Below are 17,883 nucleotides of genomic sequence, written 5' to 3'. Positions count from 1 at the left end.
CCTCACAACTGAATGTACAGCCCATTTCTTTCAGGAAGTCCTCTCTGATAATGTCCTTTAGGTCTTGACTGGGCTCTATTAATAGCAGCAGTACATGGTGACCAACTGGGTGTTTGCCCGCTCCTTTGAGACCACGAACACTTGGGAACCACGTGGGAAGGAGTGAGAGATTACAAGACAGGTGGGGGAAGCAAAAAGCAGAAATCACAGCCCAAGTCCCAAATTCAAGGATACTTTCTCAGAAAAAAGTATAAACTATTTCACACGTGTGCAATTTGGCTACTATTTTTGTGGCTTGTGGACAGCAAGAACTTGGTGTTCTAGCCCAAAACCCAGGTTACATGCAAAGAAATGTATATATTCTTATCCAAAGGAAACCAGAGCTGCTCAACAACAGTTTTCAGTTAGAACTGAAAGGAAATTTGATAAAGGCAATCTCTCTCTCTCTCTTCTTTCTTTTCTGGAATCATATAATTTTAGAAGTATTTGCGTGACTAACAGACGTCTACAGCCCGTGATTCTGCACTGGAGTGTTTGGGGCTGAGGAAGCCCAGATTACATTCACTCTGTAAATGCAATCACACCAACACACTGATAGGTGCCGTGAGTGGTGGAGCTGATGTTCCAAAGCAGGCAACATTATTCTGTAAGAGAACTCTAAATAGAAAGTAAGAAATGCAATGTCCTGTACTCAATTTCATTTGCTATATGGGCCATTAACTGATAGTATATTTTGACTAATGAAACCCAAAAATAAATTGTCAACGTCGATTTTCTTCATCTGACCGTTTTATGCTAACATCGGATATTAAACTCTCACTCCATATGGAAAGCTCAGGCCTATGCTGCAGCACAGATACATCCCGAGGAAGAAAGCCGACCAAGGGAGAACTGGAGACTTTCCCTTCAGAAGCTGCAAAGTCTGGTTTTGCACCTGTACACCATTTGCAACCACGTCATCATCAAAGGAGTTAGACGTTACCTCTCTGGGGAGAAAATCACTGCGTGCTTCAGAACCATCAAAGAATGCTGAGCTTTGTGAAACAGTCCAGAGGCGCTTAAATCATACTTTTTCTGAAAGGCTCCAAAACTGACCCACTTCACCATTCCAGGTATAACAGGGAAGTACTGGAAACAGTAGAGAGAACATGCCCTTGAATTCTGACAAGGCCCTGCTTGAATCCTGCTACAGCATTTACTAGTCACTAAATGGACCAATTCTTTAACCCCTCTGAGAAGGCTTCCCAATCCCCAAAAGGGGGCTGTCAGCGCCCACCTGGGAGGCATGGATGTGAATGCAACACGCAAGTAGGGCGGCCGACTGCTACCTGACACGGGGCCTGGCTAGTTTCCCTCCGCTGCCCTTTTCCCCCTTTAAACTTGCACTGTTCCCCCGGTAACGATCAAGCCCCCGGAACAGACTGCCCGTATCTTCTGTGTATCCCTGGATACATGCCTTACCCTTAGGAGGCCAGAAAAACAACTGCCTCCTCCCAAGTCACTAACAATGTTCTTAAGAGTCTGGGTATTTTTAACTCTATTTTTCAGGGAGACTATTCCAGAATTTTGCAGGCACCATTCTCCAGGTTGGCTCCCCTCCCAGTGCCCATCCCTTCTCACCTCAGATCCTCTGTCTGACTGCCTTCTGTTCATGGGAAAGCGAGTCCGGTAAGGTGGGGCTCCCTAGACCTCCCTCCCTCCCTCACAGGTGATTGTGACTAACTTCTCCCCATTCCTCACTGCAACTCTAGCATCTGAGGAGTCTACCCTCCCGTACCCTGCAGACTCTGCACCTTCCCAAGACGCACACGTGGCCACGACCCTCCCTTCAGATTTCTTCCTGGCTGGCCCTGCCCAGCCCCTGGCCCCTTAAGGATAACTGGCATTGCTTTGAAAATGGCAAACGCCACTGACTGACACACCAAAGCTGTATGGTCTGGGCTTTCCTCCAACCAAGACACAGCCCTGCCCCCCCTCAGCCTCAGTCTGCAGCTCTCGAGATGATCTAATTCACATGCAAGGCTGTGAACACCAGCTAAGAATGACGACTCCCAACGTGTATCTCTAGTCCGGCTCCTTCACCTGAGCCCCAGGCTCATCGACCCGAGTGCCTCTTTGAAGTCCTAATTTGGATGACAAATGGCATCTTAAAAATGCCTCATGTCCACCATTTACTCTAGAATTCCATTCCTGGCAGGTATCTCCCAGACTCCCCATTTTAGTAACAGCCCCAGCACCCACCGAGGTGTCTGAGGTCACATTCAATTTCCACTGTTCCCTCCCCCAGGCCCTGCCCTGGAATCAGTCCTGTTATTTCCATCAATAAGCCCATCTCAACTGTAGTTCTGTAGGGACCATGGCCGGAAACACACAAGCTCACAGCATGGTGCACTAACAGTCCTCCGTAGGGTGCTCCCTGGAGGGGGAGGCATCTCCTGCCGCTGTTCACCTCAGAAGGCAGTGGATTCTCACACAGGATGTCCAGGAGAAGGGACTCAAGGTTCTCCCATGGTCTGAGCTTTGAAGGGCCCGAGGTCTGGGGGAGCTCCTAATTAGCAGACACACTTGCCAATGAGCAGATGAGGATGGGGGAATCCACGCAAGGCTGTTATCACTTCAACTCATGGGCTCTCAGGAGCCACGGGAAAGGCCTGTGTCCAGTGTACAGCCCAGCCATCACAGATCCCAGCCTGCATTTGCCAACCCGGACAGCCTAGACTCCATCTACTTGCGACACTTACTTCTGTTCTGTTCCCCACCCAGAATGTGATGGACTCATTCAGATATTCTGGCCTGTCTCAAGCGAGACAAATTCAGTGAAAAATGAAGTGTCCACATTTGGACCAGAGCATGAAAGGAGAAACAAGGCCTCATGGTCAGCATGATGGTGGTGGCCAAACCCTTCCACCGGGTGAGATGAACCATGGTGAGGGTGAGAATCCAGGGTCCTAGGTCGGCCAAATCATCTTCCTTCACGGTTGTCTGGGGTGTTGGAGACTGACTACCACAAACTAACGACACGGCTGTCAGTGGTGGATGTCAGCTGCAACAGAAACGGATTCAACTCTTTACTGCCAACATGGGTTAAAAGTAAAGGCCGGGGCAGGGAGGTCTGCACGGCTGCTGAGGCAAACCACAGACCCAGCTCTGAATGCCCACTGGCTGGAGCAGAGAGGAAGCTACGGCCCTTTTAGCTGTCCCTGTGTCCAACAGATCCAGGTGAGCCAGCTACTTAGGAGAAGGTCATGTTGTCCTGATACCCAGAAAAACCAGCCTCGTAAAGGGAACAAATAGTGTCATGGATTTTAGACCCAATTCTGCCCCTTTATGAAGGCAAAGTAAAGTAAATGGCACGGGGAAGTTGAATGCAAAAAAAAAATTTAAAGAACCAAACGGTGACCGCTTCCTCCAACAGCGTCCCCTGCAGCTGTCACCTCCGTGGCGGCCACTTCCTCACCAGTGACCGCCGGCCAGGAAGCGCCGTCATGCACGTCACACAGCGACAGCCAGGAACCGCGTGCCGAGCACGTTTGTGTAAAAGCAGGAATCGAGCAAAATGCTGCAGAGTTTGACCTTACAAGTTTAAATACTCCATGAAAAGAATCCCTGAGCACCCGACAAAATCAATTCGCATCTTACTTCTTCAAAACAATGAAACAAATTTAATAAGGGCGCATTTGTCACCAAATAAAAGGAGGACCAAACATGTTCCTCAAAAGCAAGGATTTCAACAGGTATCAAACACCAGTGGGTGATGAGCTAACAAAGCAAATATTCCAAAAAATTAGAAAATAAAAAATGACTAAGATAATAGATGGATCAAAACAGCTGTTAAATTGTTGCTTTTTAAAGTGATGGAGACTGTACGGAGGGCAATCTGGCTATTTCCAATGCAGGGTGTGCACAGCCCACATTTTCAGAAGCAACAACATGCTCACTGGGCAGTACAAGTGAAAAAGGAGTAAAGAAAAAGGAAAAGAGGAACAAGAGAAAATTAGAATCACACAAGAACAAAAATGATTTTGACTGCATGTACAAGAATTTATGTGAGTGTGTGAGGCCAGGGACACGGGGATGGTGAGGCCCAACCTCACCTCCTGCTCAAGGGAAAGCAGGGGCCTGAGGGGAGCGGCGCTGCCGGGGGACCACAACGTGTTCAACTCCCCTAACCAAAATTCGACCTACAAGCGTCTAGGCAGCTTTTGAGCTACAAATTGTTGTCGCATTTCAGTCTGGACCGTTTTACTCACTTCCACCAAGAGTAGCAGGAGAGAATGAGGCTCTGCTCCTACACCAAAGCATTGTTTAAAAAATTAATGACTGTGGAATAGTAAAAGAAACAATGGAGTAAAAGTGACTGGAGGAGAATGTGCTTGACCCTAGCTCACTGGCCGCGTTATCTCAATGACGTTCAGATGCTGGCTGAGCCCACAATAGACAGACCCACAAGGAGGCAGGTTCAATGCGCTGAACCACTGTGGGCTAAGTACACATCCGGCTACTCCGCCAAGTCCCAAGGGCAGACTTCAAAAGGCAAAAACAAGCTGGCATTCTCTGGTGGGTCTGCAGACTCAGAGACAAGCATTTGTTGAGCAAAAATGTCACCAGTGCCTCCTATGACAAAAGAAGTGGCACTGGCGTGGGGGCTGGGGCAGGGCTCCAGGCTTCCACTGCTCACTCACCACTCTGTCCAGGGGGAGAAGGTGGTCCCTGCTTAGGTTTCGCTGATGCACCTACCTTGACTAATGTCTGGGGCCTCAGCAGGAGTTGACAGGTGAGGTGAACAGAGCCAGACTCTGTGTAGCACGGTGCTGGGAGCTATGCCCTCAGCAGTGCCCAGGCTCCTAAACATGTCAACTCATCTCCAAGAAGCAGATGGGGAGTGCGAGCGTGTAGATCACAGGGCCCTGTGAGGACAAGTACAGATAATGGCCACGACATGCCTCTCCTCTTCCTTAAGCCATAGAGGTATTTCCGGGGAGGAACAGAAAATTCATCCAGAGCCTGCTAGGTGGGCTCTCGCAGGTGGGACTAGTGTCCCCTTTGCTTCTCACTCACAGGGCTGGTCTAGACATTCTTTTTATTAATTCTCTAACATCTTCTCCTCCAACTTACCAACAACCAGAAAGTAGGATCTGATCTTAGGTAAGTTCAAGAATCACAGAGCACCACCTCCAAAGCGGGCCCGGTAGCACATGCCAGGTCTTCTGACCGCCACCTGTGGGACCACCATGAGCCCTCTCCAGACTCAAGGACCGAGGCCGTAGGCCGGGGGGCACAGCTTCCCTCACTCACCCCAGCAAAGGGGGACCACGTCTCGGCAAAGGCATCTCACCCTCTTCAGCCCGAGGGACAACACGATAGATATATGGGGAAACAGAGCAGAAGGTGGGGGGTAGGCAGCCCAGAAGAGCTCATCTGTACTTCCGAGGCAAAGTGGGGCCATTGACTTAATCACAGGGACAAAGTGGGAATGAACATTTCCCTGCTCTGTCCCATACACCGTGATACGCCTTTCCCTGCATAAGGAGTTCATTAGGAAGTCCCTGGCGGTGTTTCTGATGTCCTAACTTGGCATGGTGGCTGTCGGGCAGGAAGAGACGGCCTGAGCTGAAAAGGTGCTGGGCCTGGGAGGCAGGTGACAGCGGCTCCAGCCGCAGCTCAACCAGCGCCTCGTTCTGCCTCTCGGGGCTCAGCATCTCATCTATAAGCAAAGGGATGAGCATGTACCAGGACAGGCTGCCCAACAGAAATGAAATGAGAGCCATGTAAAGAAAGTTTCCCAGTTGCCACGTTTAAAATTTGAAACAAAGAAACAAACCAACAAACAAAAAACAAATACTAGAATGTGATTTTAAGAACAGATCTTACTTAATCTACTGTATGTAAAATACTATTATTTTGACATGTAATCAATATAGGAAGTAAAGAGATAGTTTATGTACTTTTACTAGACAAGCCTCAGCGTCTGGTGTGCATTTGACCTACAGCACATCTCAGCTCAGTCCAGCCTCCTCCCCAGTGCTCCTAGCATCAGTGGCTTTGGCTACTTTATTGGACAGCAACCCCAGGGGTCCCACCATGTTCCTGGCTGTAAAGCGGGAGTAAGTGTCCACACTAACCCTAAAAGGATCTCTCTGAAATAAAGGCGGATTCACTTTGAAATGTCTGGAAACCGGCGGGCTGCACCTCCCTCCCCCCTTGGCTACAAGATTGACTTCTTCCTTGCTGATCCCTTTCTGGATGTAGGGAAGCAATCCAGCACACAGCCAAGGTGGACTGGCTTCCAGGTAAACTTACCTGCTGTCTGTGTCCAGTCCCATGAAGTCCTCCTTCTCAAACGGGATGCAGGGGAGGGGGATCTTGTCCCCAGAATTCTTGGGGCCACCATCCAGCCACTTGGACTTGAGCAAGATGAAGAGTGACTCAGTGAAGTCCTCGATCCTCTTCTCCACCACCCTGCAGTACTCTTAGATTGAAGGCAACGTCGGTGCGCGTCTGCTCGGCTACCTCCCCATGCTGCACAAAGACAAAAAGCTGAGAGTCATTAAGCGATGTGCCATACAGCTCCTCTGCATGTGGAGCTTCTCGAAGGCCTTGGCAGAGAGACATTCAGTAATGGTGACAAGGCCCACGACCTTGGGGTGTTTCTGGAAGACGCTCCACCGATTCTCGGGCACATAGCGGTGCCTGTAGTGGATACAGAGTGTCCACTGGGAGCCACAAGGGCTGATATGGCTCACCGAGGTGAGTAGCTGATAGATGCAAAAGAAATTCTCCTCTGAGATGATCTCTATGGATTGGACCACAACGGGACGAGTCTGGTGGTCCTCAGCACACTGCACGTAGTCAGGGATGCTCATGTTGCAGGCCCTGCCGAGAGGGGAGAGGAGATCGAGGTACATTCTCTGCTGTGTGCTATGGGCCCATCTGGGTTGCGGTGACCTGGTGTGTACCAGCCAGAAGACAAGGGAAGCCAAAGCAAATCCAAGGGTACAGTTTGTCCTCAGAGTCTGCATGTGGCTACTGTAGCTCGATCACATTACCCAGCTTTTGGTCTAGGCTTCCTGCCTCTGCAGAGAAAGGTCATTTCTTATTTTCTATTTCCAAGCACCTAGCAAGGCCCTGATGCAAAGTCACTGCTCAAAAATGCTGAATAAAGAAATGAACAAAGGAAATGCTTCCCCAACCCCCTTCAGCAGAATATAAAGAAAAGGACCACAGTAGGATCAAAAGATCTGGATTCCTATTCAATTTATTTGAACTCCTAAGCTTCATAATAATGGATAAGAAAACTTGCCTTGGGGTAGAGGGTACTGTTCATTGGTAGAGCATATGCTTAGCATGTACGAGGTCCTGGGTTCAAACCCCAGTACCTCATTTTAAAAATGAAACAAGTAAATACACCTAATTACCCAGCTGAAAAAGTATTTTTTAATTCAAAAGTCAAAAAACACCTTGCAATTGACACAACATTGTAAACTTGACTATACTTCAATTAAAAAAAAAAGCCTTGCCTTACAAGAATATATCTGGATTACGGATGTTTGAAAATGTAAAATGCATAGGGTACCACCTGCATAAAAGGAGGTGACTGTACACATGTTCTATCCCTCCTTTATGAGTTATACTTCCTTTGGGGGGGTTATAACCTCTCAGAGCTAATTTTCTCAGATTAAAAAATATAAACATTACCTGATTCTCAGTACTGCTGAAGAATCAGATAACTCTATGAAAGCATCTGACCCACAGAGTTTACTCAATAAATGTTTGTTGAATGAATGAATAAACAAGCAAAGTGAATGCTGCTCCCTGCCACAAACCATCATAATGGTACTGCCTGGAAATCCCAAGCCCACGTTCACCCGACTCTGCATTAACAATGTGGGTGACCTGGACAGGCCTGTGTGCTTCTCGAAGCCCCAGTTTAATCGTGAATAGAAATAAGGGCAATAACACAAACCTCAAATTGTTAGTGAGTCAGTAATGAATTGTACCCCAACACTGCAAGATGGAACCATTAAGAAAACTGGGCAAAGGGCCCATAGGCCCTCTCCATATAATCTCTTACTACCACATGGGGATCTACATTACATCTCAAAATTAAAAGTCTAATATTTTAAAGAGGTTATCGAGGTTAGGTGAGCTCACTGTCTCAAATAAGGAACACACAGTACAAATAGGACAATGCCCAGCCCATGAGATACACTCAGTTAACATTCCCACTGAGCCCACTAGTCCCTCCAACTTCAGAGCAAGAGGATGGGTCCTCGTGGCAACAGGCCACAGCACCTGAAGCTAACAAAGCTAATGGTGTCCACTTAAAAGAGCCCCTGTCACCACCCTTGTTCTAATTTTCTATTTGTAATTTTTTTCTTTTCATTAAATTGGAACTCCAAATTGCATAGAATTCTTACCAGATATCATGATGGCAGCCCTTCAAAACCTGACCACAGAGATCATGATGGCAGCCCTTCTTGGTGAAACAATAAAATGAAAAGCCATTTCCACAAGACCTCTGTGTAAATCTACTAGGGAACTTCATCCTGGACTGAGGAAGAGGACTGGGGAGTAGGGGGTAAACTGGGACACGGAGAAATATGGGCCACCTGTCCCACAATGGACTTTAGACTCACCCTCACCCTCCAGGAACGTCTAAATACACACAGACAGAGTGCTATGGACAAGAATTTTTTTTAAACAAATCCCTGAATCCCTAGCAGATCTTGTTTCTACCGAGACACAAATGTCTTATTTGTATAATGTTTCACAGAAGCCTTAAAATATTATCACCCCAACTTGACACATCAAGAAACTGAGGTAGAGAAGTTTATCACATTCTACAAGATTAGAGAGAGGCCACGTCAGACACCGTATTTAAATCCAAGTCCCTGCTCCGTTGCTCACACTAGAAAGTGTCACATACTGCCTCTTTCCTGCCCTCTCCCTGCAATAAATCTCTGAAGAGTCTTTTCTGTGTCACCTGCAATCAAAATCACATCAATTTTTCACAAAGAGCTATGTCACTCCTTGGAGGACATACCAAAATCTAAAGGGTTGGGTTGAGAGGAGATATTTGCATTTTCTGTTTCTCAAAGGAAACATGGCTTTAAAAGAAACTGAAAAGTATTTATCTAGTCTAAGCGCTCATTGTGCACAGAAAGAAACGGAGGCTCAGAGGAGAAGAGGAAAGGGCGTTATTAACAAATATTGCCTCAGTGCAGCACCAAGCCAGCCCTGGGCACTTCTGGGGGAGGATCTGGAAGGCCCAGGAGAATGAGTGTTAGAAAACAGAAAGAGAAGAAGAATATAAGGCCCCGTCTCTACACCACCATACCATGAATTTCCACCAAATTACCCAGTATGGGTGCAGCCAATATTAAGGTTGTCTAAACAGGTTATTGAAACCTGGAATTCTCAACCATAGTGGAAATTCCAGCATTTACTGTGCTTTTTTCCCAGTTCAATCATCAATTCAGGGGGCATTCTGTACCAGGGACTACAGAGGCCTGGAGTTCTCCCAAATAAAGATCTCTATTACCACATGTGCAAACCACATAAAGGCCACCAGAAGAAAAGCACCCACAGATAAGATGGAATTACTGAAACTGAAAGCAGCCAAAGAGCATATATTACTAGGAAAAATGGTGCTCCTATAAATGGACTCATGGACATAGAAAGCAAACTGTATTTAGCAGGCAGGAAAGGAGGGATTAACAGATACAAATTAGTAAATATAAAATAAATGACAAGGACCTGCTATATAACACAGGGAACTATATTCAATTTCTTGTAATGAGTTATACTAAAAACAATCTAAAACATATGTATATACATATGCATATGTTTATAACTGAATCTCTGCTGTACACCTGAAACTAACATTGTAAATTGACTACACTTAAATAAAAAATAATTTAAAAAATAAGTAAAAATAAAAGCAACGCCATTAAGAAAAAACAAAAGAACACTCTAATCCCCTTAGCTGTAGGTGGTGGAGAATTCTGGTTGCAAACACCAAGTCCACTGGATCACTCCAGCAATGGCTGTCACTCTTTCTGACCATCAGAGAGTCACTTGTTTCACTGAGGTTTCTTTTCTCTTCTGTGAAAGGCTACAGCTGCAACTAACGATGTATAGAATCTCATCATTCACAAGCCCAACAAGTAGTGAGGACTTCCCATGGGCCAGGCTCTGGACAGAGGAAAATATAGGGTCCGAAATATATTCATGGGTAGAAGAAGTTTGTGCCATAAAGACGTTAATTCTTCCTGTTTTGATAGACAGATTCATTGCAATTCTGATTAGAATTCCTACCAGATTTTTCTTGGAATGTAACAAGTGAATTTATGGTCAAGATTAGCCAAGAAATTTCTTTAGAACCACCACTGGGGAGGGGTGGATAGGTCATTAATTTCCACTGCTCTTTCTGAAGTGATAAAAACGTTCTGGAATAATAATGGTTGCACAACTGTGAATATGCTAAAAGCTGCTGAATTTTACCATTTAAATGGATGGAATTCATGGTGTGTGAACTATATCACAATAACGCTGTTATATGAAAAAATATTTCTTGACAAATATTTTTCTTTTTATACCACTAGTCTGTCCCACAATTTAAGAAAAACAAAAAACCAATACAAACCAAACTGTGCCAGGAGTTCTTTAGGACTGCAATATCCCTGGGTCTCCAAGGCCTCTGGTGATGCTGTTCCTGTTAACACACACTAGCTGGGCTGGGCTAGTTAGGGACTGTAACTGTCTTTTTAAAATCGACGGTCACACGTTTCACCCTTGGAGAGGGAAGGAAGGAGGATATCACAGCTTCATGCCTTCAGCTCATTTTTAACAGAACCAAGCCCTGCTTTCACCACTGTTAATCCCTCTCACTATAAAAACACGTGACATCAACAAGCACCGCCATCATAACACCTGAAAGTGTTCAAGGTACTTACCTGCGGCAGAAACACTGAGGGAGGAGACAGAAGCTTGCTCAGCACTGATGCTCCCTTTTCCCGACTCCACGGGGTGAAGCTGGGCGCTACAGCCAGAGGCTCTCAGCCCGGGGAGCAGCACACACGCCACTGAGCTGGTCCTGAGGGAGGGTGAAAGGGAAAGGAGGGCAGCCCTAGGGGGGAGGGAAAGGGGGGGTGCGGGCTGCAGCCCCGCTCGGAGGCCAGCCCCAGCACCAGCATAAGCCGCCCGTTCCCATCCAGGTCTGCAGACCACGCCCGCCCGGGAAACAGCCCGCCCATTGGTGGGGACGGGCAGGCGGCCGAGGAGAGGAAGCCCGGGAGGAGAGGACTCGCGGGCGGGAGAGGGGAAGGGGACGCCAGTCGTGGACTGAGGGGATCCCGGCTGCGTGAGAGGTGGCAGGCGCACACCTGGACCTGGACAGCTGTGGCCGGGGTGCCGGGGCAGGTGGTGCTGTCAGAAGGGTCTGGCCAGAGAAATTCAGCTGAACACGGGCTGACTGGCGCCCTTGGGGGCTGTGAAAGGCGGATCACCCTCCCGAAGCCGCCTGAACCCTTTCCCGGGAGCCCCCCACCTTGCACTTCCACAGCCAGAAGCCCCGGCCCCAGGCAGGAACCAAAGGCCTAACGGGCGACAGAGTTGAGAAGCATTTGGGGCCAATCCCCGGCTCGGACATGGAGCTTCGAACCAGCGGACCACCAGGCACTGACAGCGCATGCGCAGGAAGGACATGGATCCTCTCTGGATTCTGCGAGAGAAGGTGGGACAGCGAGGGAGGGAGAAGATGGGAGCGGGTGGAGAAGAGGGGAAAAGTGGAGGGATACAGATGGACAGGAAGAGCAGAGAAGGGATGGGTCTGGATAGGGGAGTGTCATAGCGGAGTTGGAGAGAAAAAGCTTTACCTCTAGGGCACCCTGAGATGGCAGACCTACCTCTGTACCCTTCTGTAACCGTTCAAGTCCCGCAGCTCATGTTTTACCTCCCTGATCCAGCCCTCCATCAGATGCTTCTGCAGAAACACTACGGGGATCACACCCGTTGCCCCCATGCGGAGCTGGGTTTTCTGTTGCTCTGAGAACCAAGCACCCGCAGGTGTTGTCGCTCAGAACTTCCTTGGGAAGAGCACATATTCCCCTTTTACACGCTGGGAAACAGGCAGGAAGGATCACTGCCTTAGCTCCACTGTCCCAGGTGTTGGGCTGGGGGGAGTGGTGTGGTACAAGATCAGAGCCCCAGACAGAGCAGACTGCCTGAGTGTTGGTGCATAGTCCCCATCCCTCCTGGGTAAACCATACCCCACCCTAGTGGAAACATCAAGGGCTCACAGTGGTTTCCTGGGGGTGGGAGAGCTGTCCTCATGTGAAGGAAAAGTCCAGCTGGGCTAACAAGCTAAGTCACAAATCTAAGTGTGATAAGTGTTGGTTTACTGATCTAAGTTCTGCTGGGCTATCTCGTAAATCTGAAGTTTAGTGTCAGTTTATTGGCCTAACAACCTAACTCGTAATTCCAAGCTCAACAAGTGTCAGTAACGTGATCTATTACAAATTGATAAGCTCCAGTGTACTGATTCCTTGCTTTTTGTTCTTTAAGTCTTATTGGCTAATATCCCCTTACTTGTATTGAAGTATTTAAAACCTCATGTGCACGTCTTGGAGGTGCTCAGAACTTCGGAGCAGAAGCCCCTCTGAGCCCGCCGGCATAATAATTCTGAGTACTCCAGCACTCCGATTGGTGCTTGTTTCTTGGCTGGCCTGTTTCCATAACACTCAGCTCCAGTGCCCAGCTTTCTAGGTAGATAGGAGGGTTACCAAGTCCAAATTCATTCTCCTCAGTGCAGGACAGGCCAATAAGTTGGGAGACCAGATGTTGGGGCATGGAATAGCAAGTTTCTGTAGACCTAGATGGCAAACTAATGTTCTGGAAAACCATCTCCCCAAGTCACAATTCAGGCTCCTTTCCTACGCGCTTGGTTGTTGCAAACTTCTTAGTGTAGGAATTCCTTCTTGTTAGAATCCTTTGTTCTTACAGCTATCTGCGTGGGTCAGATCCCTGTAAATCTCCAACAAAACAAACGTTATTTTCTATTCTGCAATTTGCTATCTTTTAATGAATGAAAAAGTGTTAAATATCCTTAAAGGTCAGAGCCTTCAGAATAGGGTCTCCTGTTTATTTCAGGCTCTAGGCAACAATTTTTTACAAGCAAGATGAAGCCTAGGAGACAGAGCATAGGGTTAAATTCAAAGGAACAGATCTAATATGGAGTCAGATTTGTTCTGTTCTATTACCCGGGCAGAAGCCACTTGAGGATTTAAATCTCTTTAAGTTAAAAATAACTAAAATTTTAAAGGAATTTACATACATAGGTGGGAATGTGCAAAGCATATCTGGAAAAGCACCCAAAAGATAGTAAACAGTGGCATCTCCAGACAGGGCTGAAAGAACAGAAGATGAGGGAAAACTTCTTTCACTTGTGTATTTTTGTGCTCTGTTTGAGTTTTTTTTTAACCATTTGCTTGCATTTCTTTTTCAGTTAAAATAATGTGTAATGGAGCAAAGGAGTAACTAGCTTAGCAAATACAGCAGCCATGGAATCACTAAGTCATCACTTTTGATTTAAGCCAGAAAGCATTTTTTGACTCTCTCCAAAGTGCTCAGTCCTGTTTTAAGACTTCTTTTATATTATTATTATTATTATAATACTATTATTATTTCTAGTACTATTACTATTACTATTATTACTATTATTTTATGAAATAATAACATGGTATACCTCACCCCTGCCCATGGCTGGTGGAAAACCAACTGAGTTTTTCTTGAGTTGTTTTCCAAGGAGTAGAGATGAGTTTATAAACAGAAAACATCTTCAGGGCAAAACAGGCAGTGTGCATTACCAGCAGGCCAGACAGCAATGAAGGGTTTTCAATAGAGGCGCCCAGAAGCTGAGAGAGAAAGCCTCCAGGACACTACAAAAAGCTGCCCAAACTGCCATCTCCATGGTACTACTGAAATAGGAAAGAACAAATCTGACTCCATATTTGATCTGTTTCTTTGACTTTAACAAAGCCAAGTTAATATGCTCCGGTCTTTTCATGGGTTATGATGTCACAGAGGAAACGGACAGGTCAACAAAGAACCACTCTGCCGTGATCACGGAGCCGGGGAAAGGGACGGGCTGCAAGATGTATGAAGCAGCCGCAACTGTGCCCGTGCTTCTAGGCAGGTATCCAAAATCGCCTCGACAAGGTGTCAAACATTTGTGCCCATGTCCTCATCAACAGACATGTATTAAAGACAAATGGAAACATATAAAAGGCCAATACCCTTGCTGGGTACACCGTCCAAAGAACAAAGTCTCAGTTTGACAACTGGCCATCTCGGTTCCATGGGATTCATTCTTGGAGAACCTTAAAAACCACTCTTCTGTCCTCAAGAATTGCTGCATATTTGTCCTATCTTTGGCTCAGGGAAGCAGCACGTTCAAGTGAACTTTAATGTCTGCACAGATTTGACTGTCTTTCTCCAGGTTCATTTGTCCATTCCAATGAGGCCTGAGCTAAGCCCATCCTCCGTAAGATCTATTCCCTCCAGTGACAGCTCATTGAGCCTGCAATTAAAAGCCAAGTGAACAAGACTGTCCTCAGCTAAAAATTTCACCCACCCTTCACTGTTTTCTTAATCTCCTCTCCTGGCTAATTGCAACAGACTAACACCTCCCTCCACCAAGATTACCAACTATGTCATTTTGTCTCCCCAAAGAGAAAGTAAGGTCCATAATAGAGGAGACAACTACATAGTCACCTCTGAATTCGTAGCATATAGAAATGTTAATAAATAGAACTATGATCATGGCTTCTTTCCTTTAAAACCTTTCTGGTTATTTGAATGAGACCTTGGAAGGGAGGTGTTTTCTGTCCAGTATCTTGATCCACAAGACTCTGGAGGCCTTTTTCAGAATGGCTGTTCACTGATTCATTCAAAACACAACTTATCAATCAAGGAGTAGCTGTGCTTTTCTGCCAGGTGTTTGTGGTCACTCTAATGCCAGAACAACTTTAAACTATATCCTTACTTTGGATTTGTTATTTTTCCCCTCTTCCAACAAAATTGACTTTCCTTATTTTCTTGCCTTGAGGAATTCTTTTTTTTCCTATTTCACCCTTTAGTAAACCAAGATCCTCAGGATGGGCTTGGCCCATAATATGATCCCCCATCCAACTCCTAGTGTCAGAGGCCTGGGGCTCACATCCTGCCCTCCTGTCAAGGCAACTGAAAATCAGTTCAGGATCGAACCAGCACCCCAGGGATTCTAAGGCTCGCATATCTCCCAGAAACCCTGCTTTCTCATTTGTCTTGGCTTCTGAGAATTTCCCCTCACTTTCTTGACAATTAGTTGTGCAGCTTGAAAGATGAGGAAGGAAGGTTTTATTTCTTAATCAGCATTTTAAGGAACTTGTGTAATGAAAGTTTTCACGAGTTTCTAGAACCCTCCATTGCCGAGATAGAAAACACACTAGACATTTTCTAAATTTAGCTCCCATGTGCATTTTTTCTTTGTTTTCGTTTTCTTAACTGTTAACAGACATTTTTTAATTAAAAAAAAATAAGGCCCCAAAAAGGATAGAACACTGAAGGGGCAATCAAAATTAAAGGGCAAAGACAGAAAAATGATAACTACTCTACAAAGTTAATATAATACACTATGTATCTGATCAGCAATTCTCAGTAACAGCTAATTGAAACATGACCATGAGGTAAAATTTCTCTCCTGTCAGGACATGGCCAACAGAAAATACAATTAAACCAACAAACTAATATCCTAAGTCTGGCGAGGTACAGAAGGCTACAAGCTAAATGTGTCTTCTTCTGGAAAAGAGGAAGACACACCAGCTCTTTTCTGTGGAGCCTGAGCCCACGGGAGGACGGTGAAGTGAGCTCTGTAAGTACCCAATTTGCAAACTGAGTGATGAATAAATAGACGTGAGCTTTGATGACAGAGGTGATACTACTATTCATTTGTCCTGTAAAGTATGACTTCCGTTCAGTGATCAATACTTCGGTGTCCTCAGGAGTTGACATTATTCGAAAATGCACAGCCTGGGCCCAGACCTCCTCTTTCAGCTCGTGACACTGCACTTAGATGTCACAAGGGCACCTCCAACTCCACCTGCAAAGAGCTGACTTCACGGTGCTCCTCCAATAGCCGTCCTGCCCAGGGCCTCTGGTCCGGGGCTAAGTTCTCCGTGCCTCTCCCAACTCAGACCCATCACTCACAGATGTGAATGGACCCCTCCTTCAGGGCCCAGATATCCTCAGACACCGAGTCCCACCACCCACACCTGACCTACCAGATACTCACTGGCTCTCACTCAGCACTGACTCTGTGCTGGGACCATGCTGCACACTGCAAACGTTATCTCACTGGATCTCCACAACAGTCCTGGGAATTGGGTACATCACTGCTTCAATTGATTAGATAAATTGTTTCACTTCCTTGAGTGCGTCATTCAAACTGACAGGGCTACTCAGCCACAAGCCTGGGCCTGAAAACAACTTGAAAATTGAACACTGCTACACCTCGCAGCCACCCTACTCTGACTCAGCACATCACCTCCTGCCAAACCTTCTAAATGTTTCCAAGCATTCTACAAGACAAAAGTGAACTACGAGAGCACCCCACTCTCCAACATAAAATCTGTCAATGATGGTCCACTGCCCTTAGGAGAAAGCCCCACCGGGCCTGAGCACAGCCCAACGGCCCAGCATCCGCGTTCCCTGCGCGGCCGCGCCGCCTCACCCAGTACGTAGCTCTACACATGCCTTCTCTAGGACAGGGATGCTGACTCCGCACAACCCAGGGCTTGTCTCACTTGAACAATGATCACCTTCTTCAGTGTTCATCTTCTTCTTTGCTGACCCTCAGAAAAATGTTTTCTCATGATGAATCAATATCTTTTTCCTTATAACTTCCCATCATTGATAATGAGCTCCCCCAAAAGAGAGAAGACCTAATTGTCTGTCTCCTTATCTGTAAAGTGAGATTAACAAGGAAATATGTGAGGTTTTATGAGAAATAATATTCATGTGAGGCTGAGGGAAAATTCCATCATACAATAAGCACTCAATAAGTGCTTAATTAATATTAATAAGATTATATTGCATTCCAGCAACCTTCAATCAATTTTTAATGACTTTGTCCAACAGACTACTGACAAACTGTTGGACGAACCACTTTGAGCAGATCAGCACAAGCGTACTGGGATAGGTAAGCGCTGACTCCAGTTGCAGCTGCAGCCACCCAGCACTATGGGGTAGGGGCAGTTTGCTCAAGCTCTTACATGTTGCTTGAGCATTTAGTTGTCGTTATTGATTAAAGACAGGTGTTCTTTAGTCAAAGCCCCTGAAACATAAATCTTCAAAGATTGATGCAAATTAGGTTTCAAGAACAACACTCTCATTAGAAATTATTTGAAAATCATAGTCTTAGCTACTCCGCACATCAAAAGGGCATGTTCTTAATGTATCAGACTAAATACACCGAAAGGGTTGTTTAAAAGAAATTACGATGACGCCATCCTGAATAAGCTCCAGTATCATCTGCACAAAGCCCCACCCAAGGGTCTCATTTCACATTTCCACATAGGTGTTCAGGTAGCTTAACTTGGGTCTTGGTTTCTTATAACACGGGGTGGGGAATTGTTGTGGATAGATTTAAGTAGCAAATATATAACTAGGGTAATTGCTGTTAAGGAATTCTAGAAATAAGAAGATTGATATATAGTCCCACCCATAAGAAACTCAGCATTTCCAATTACAGCAGCATTAAAAATAAAATGAGAGATACATTTAACAAAAATTTACAAGATTTGTACATTGAACTTTTTGAAGTATCACCAAAATAAATTTTAAAAG

At 46.0% G+C, this 17,883-nt stretch overlaps 1 protein-coding gene across 1 annotated transcript in view; it reads right to left on the bottom strand.

Annotated features, from left to right (window-relative positions):
* The window catches only part of LOC140686237 (trafficking protein particle complex subunit 9-like), a 193,914-nt gene that overhangs the window by 157,909 nt on the left and 18,122 nt on the right, over window positions 1-17,883 (bottom strand). Inside the window, exons 2-4 of the mRNA XM_072939956.1 lie at window positions 11,549-11,722; window positions 10,956-11,128; window positions 6,301-6,519 (exon numbers count right to left, since the gene is read on the bottom strand). Of these exons, the coding sequence (XP_072796057.1) occupies window positions 6,301-6,323 (23 nt within the window). The 5' untranslated portion in view covers window positions 6,324-6,519; window positions 10,956-11,128; window positions 11,549-11,722. The remainder of the gene's footprint in view (window positions 1-6,300; window positions 6,520-10,955; window positions 11,129-11,548; window positions 11,723-17,883) is intronic.

Source organism: Vicugna pacos, chromosome 16 (assembly GCF_048564905.1).
Source record: "Vicugna pacos chromosome 16, VicPac4, whole genome shotgun sequence".
NCBI classification, from domain to species: Eukaryota; Metazoa; Chordata; class Mammalia; order Artiodactyla; family Camelidae; genus Vicugna; species Vicugna pacos.
Note: the sequence above shows the minus strand (reverse complement) of the source record. Positions and strands in the feature narration are given on the sequence as shown.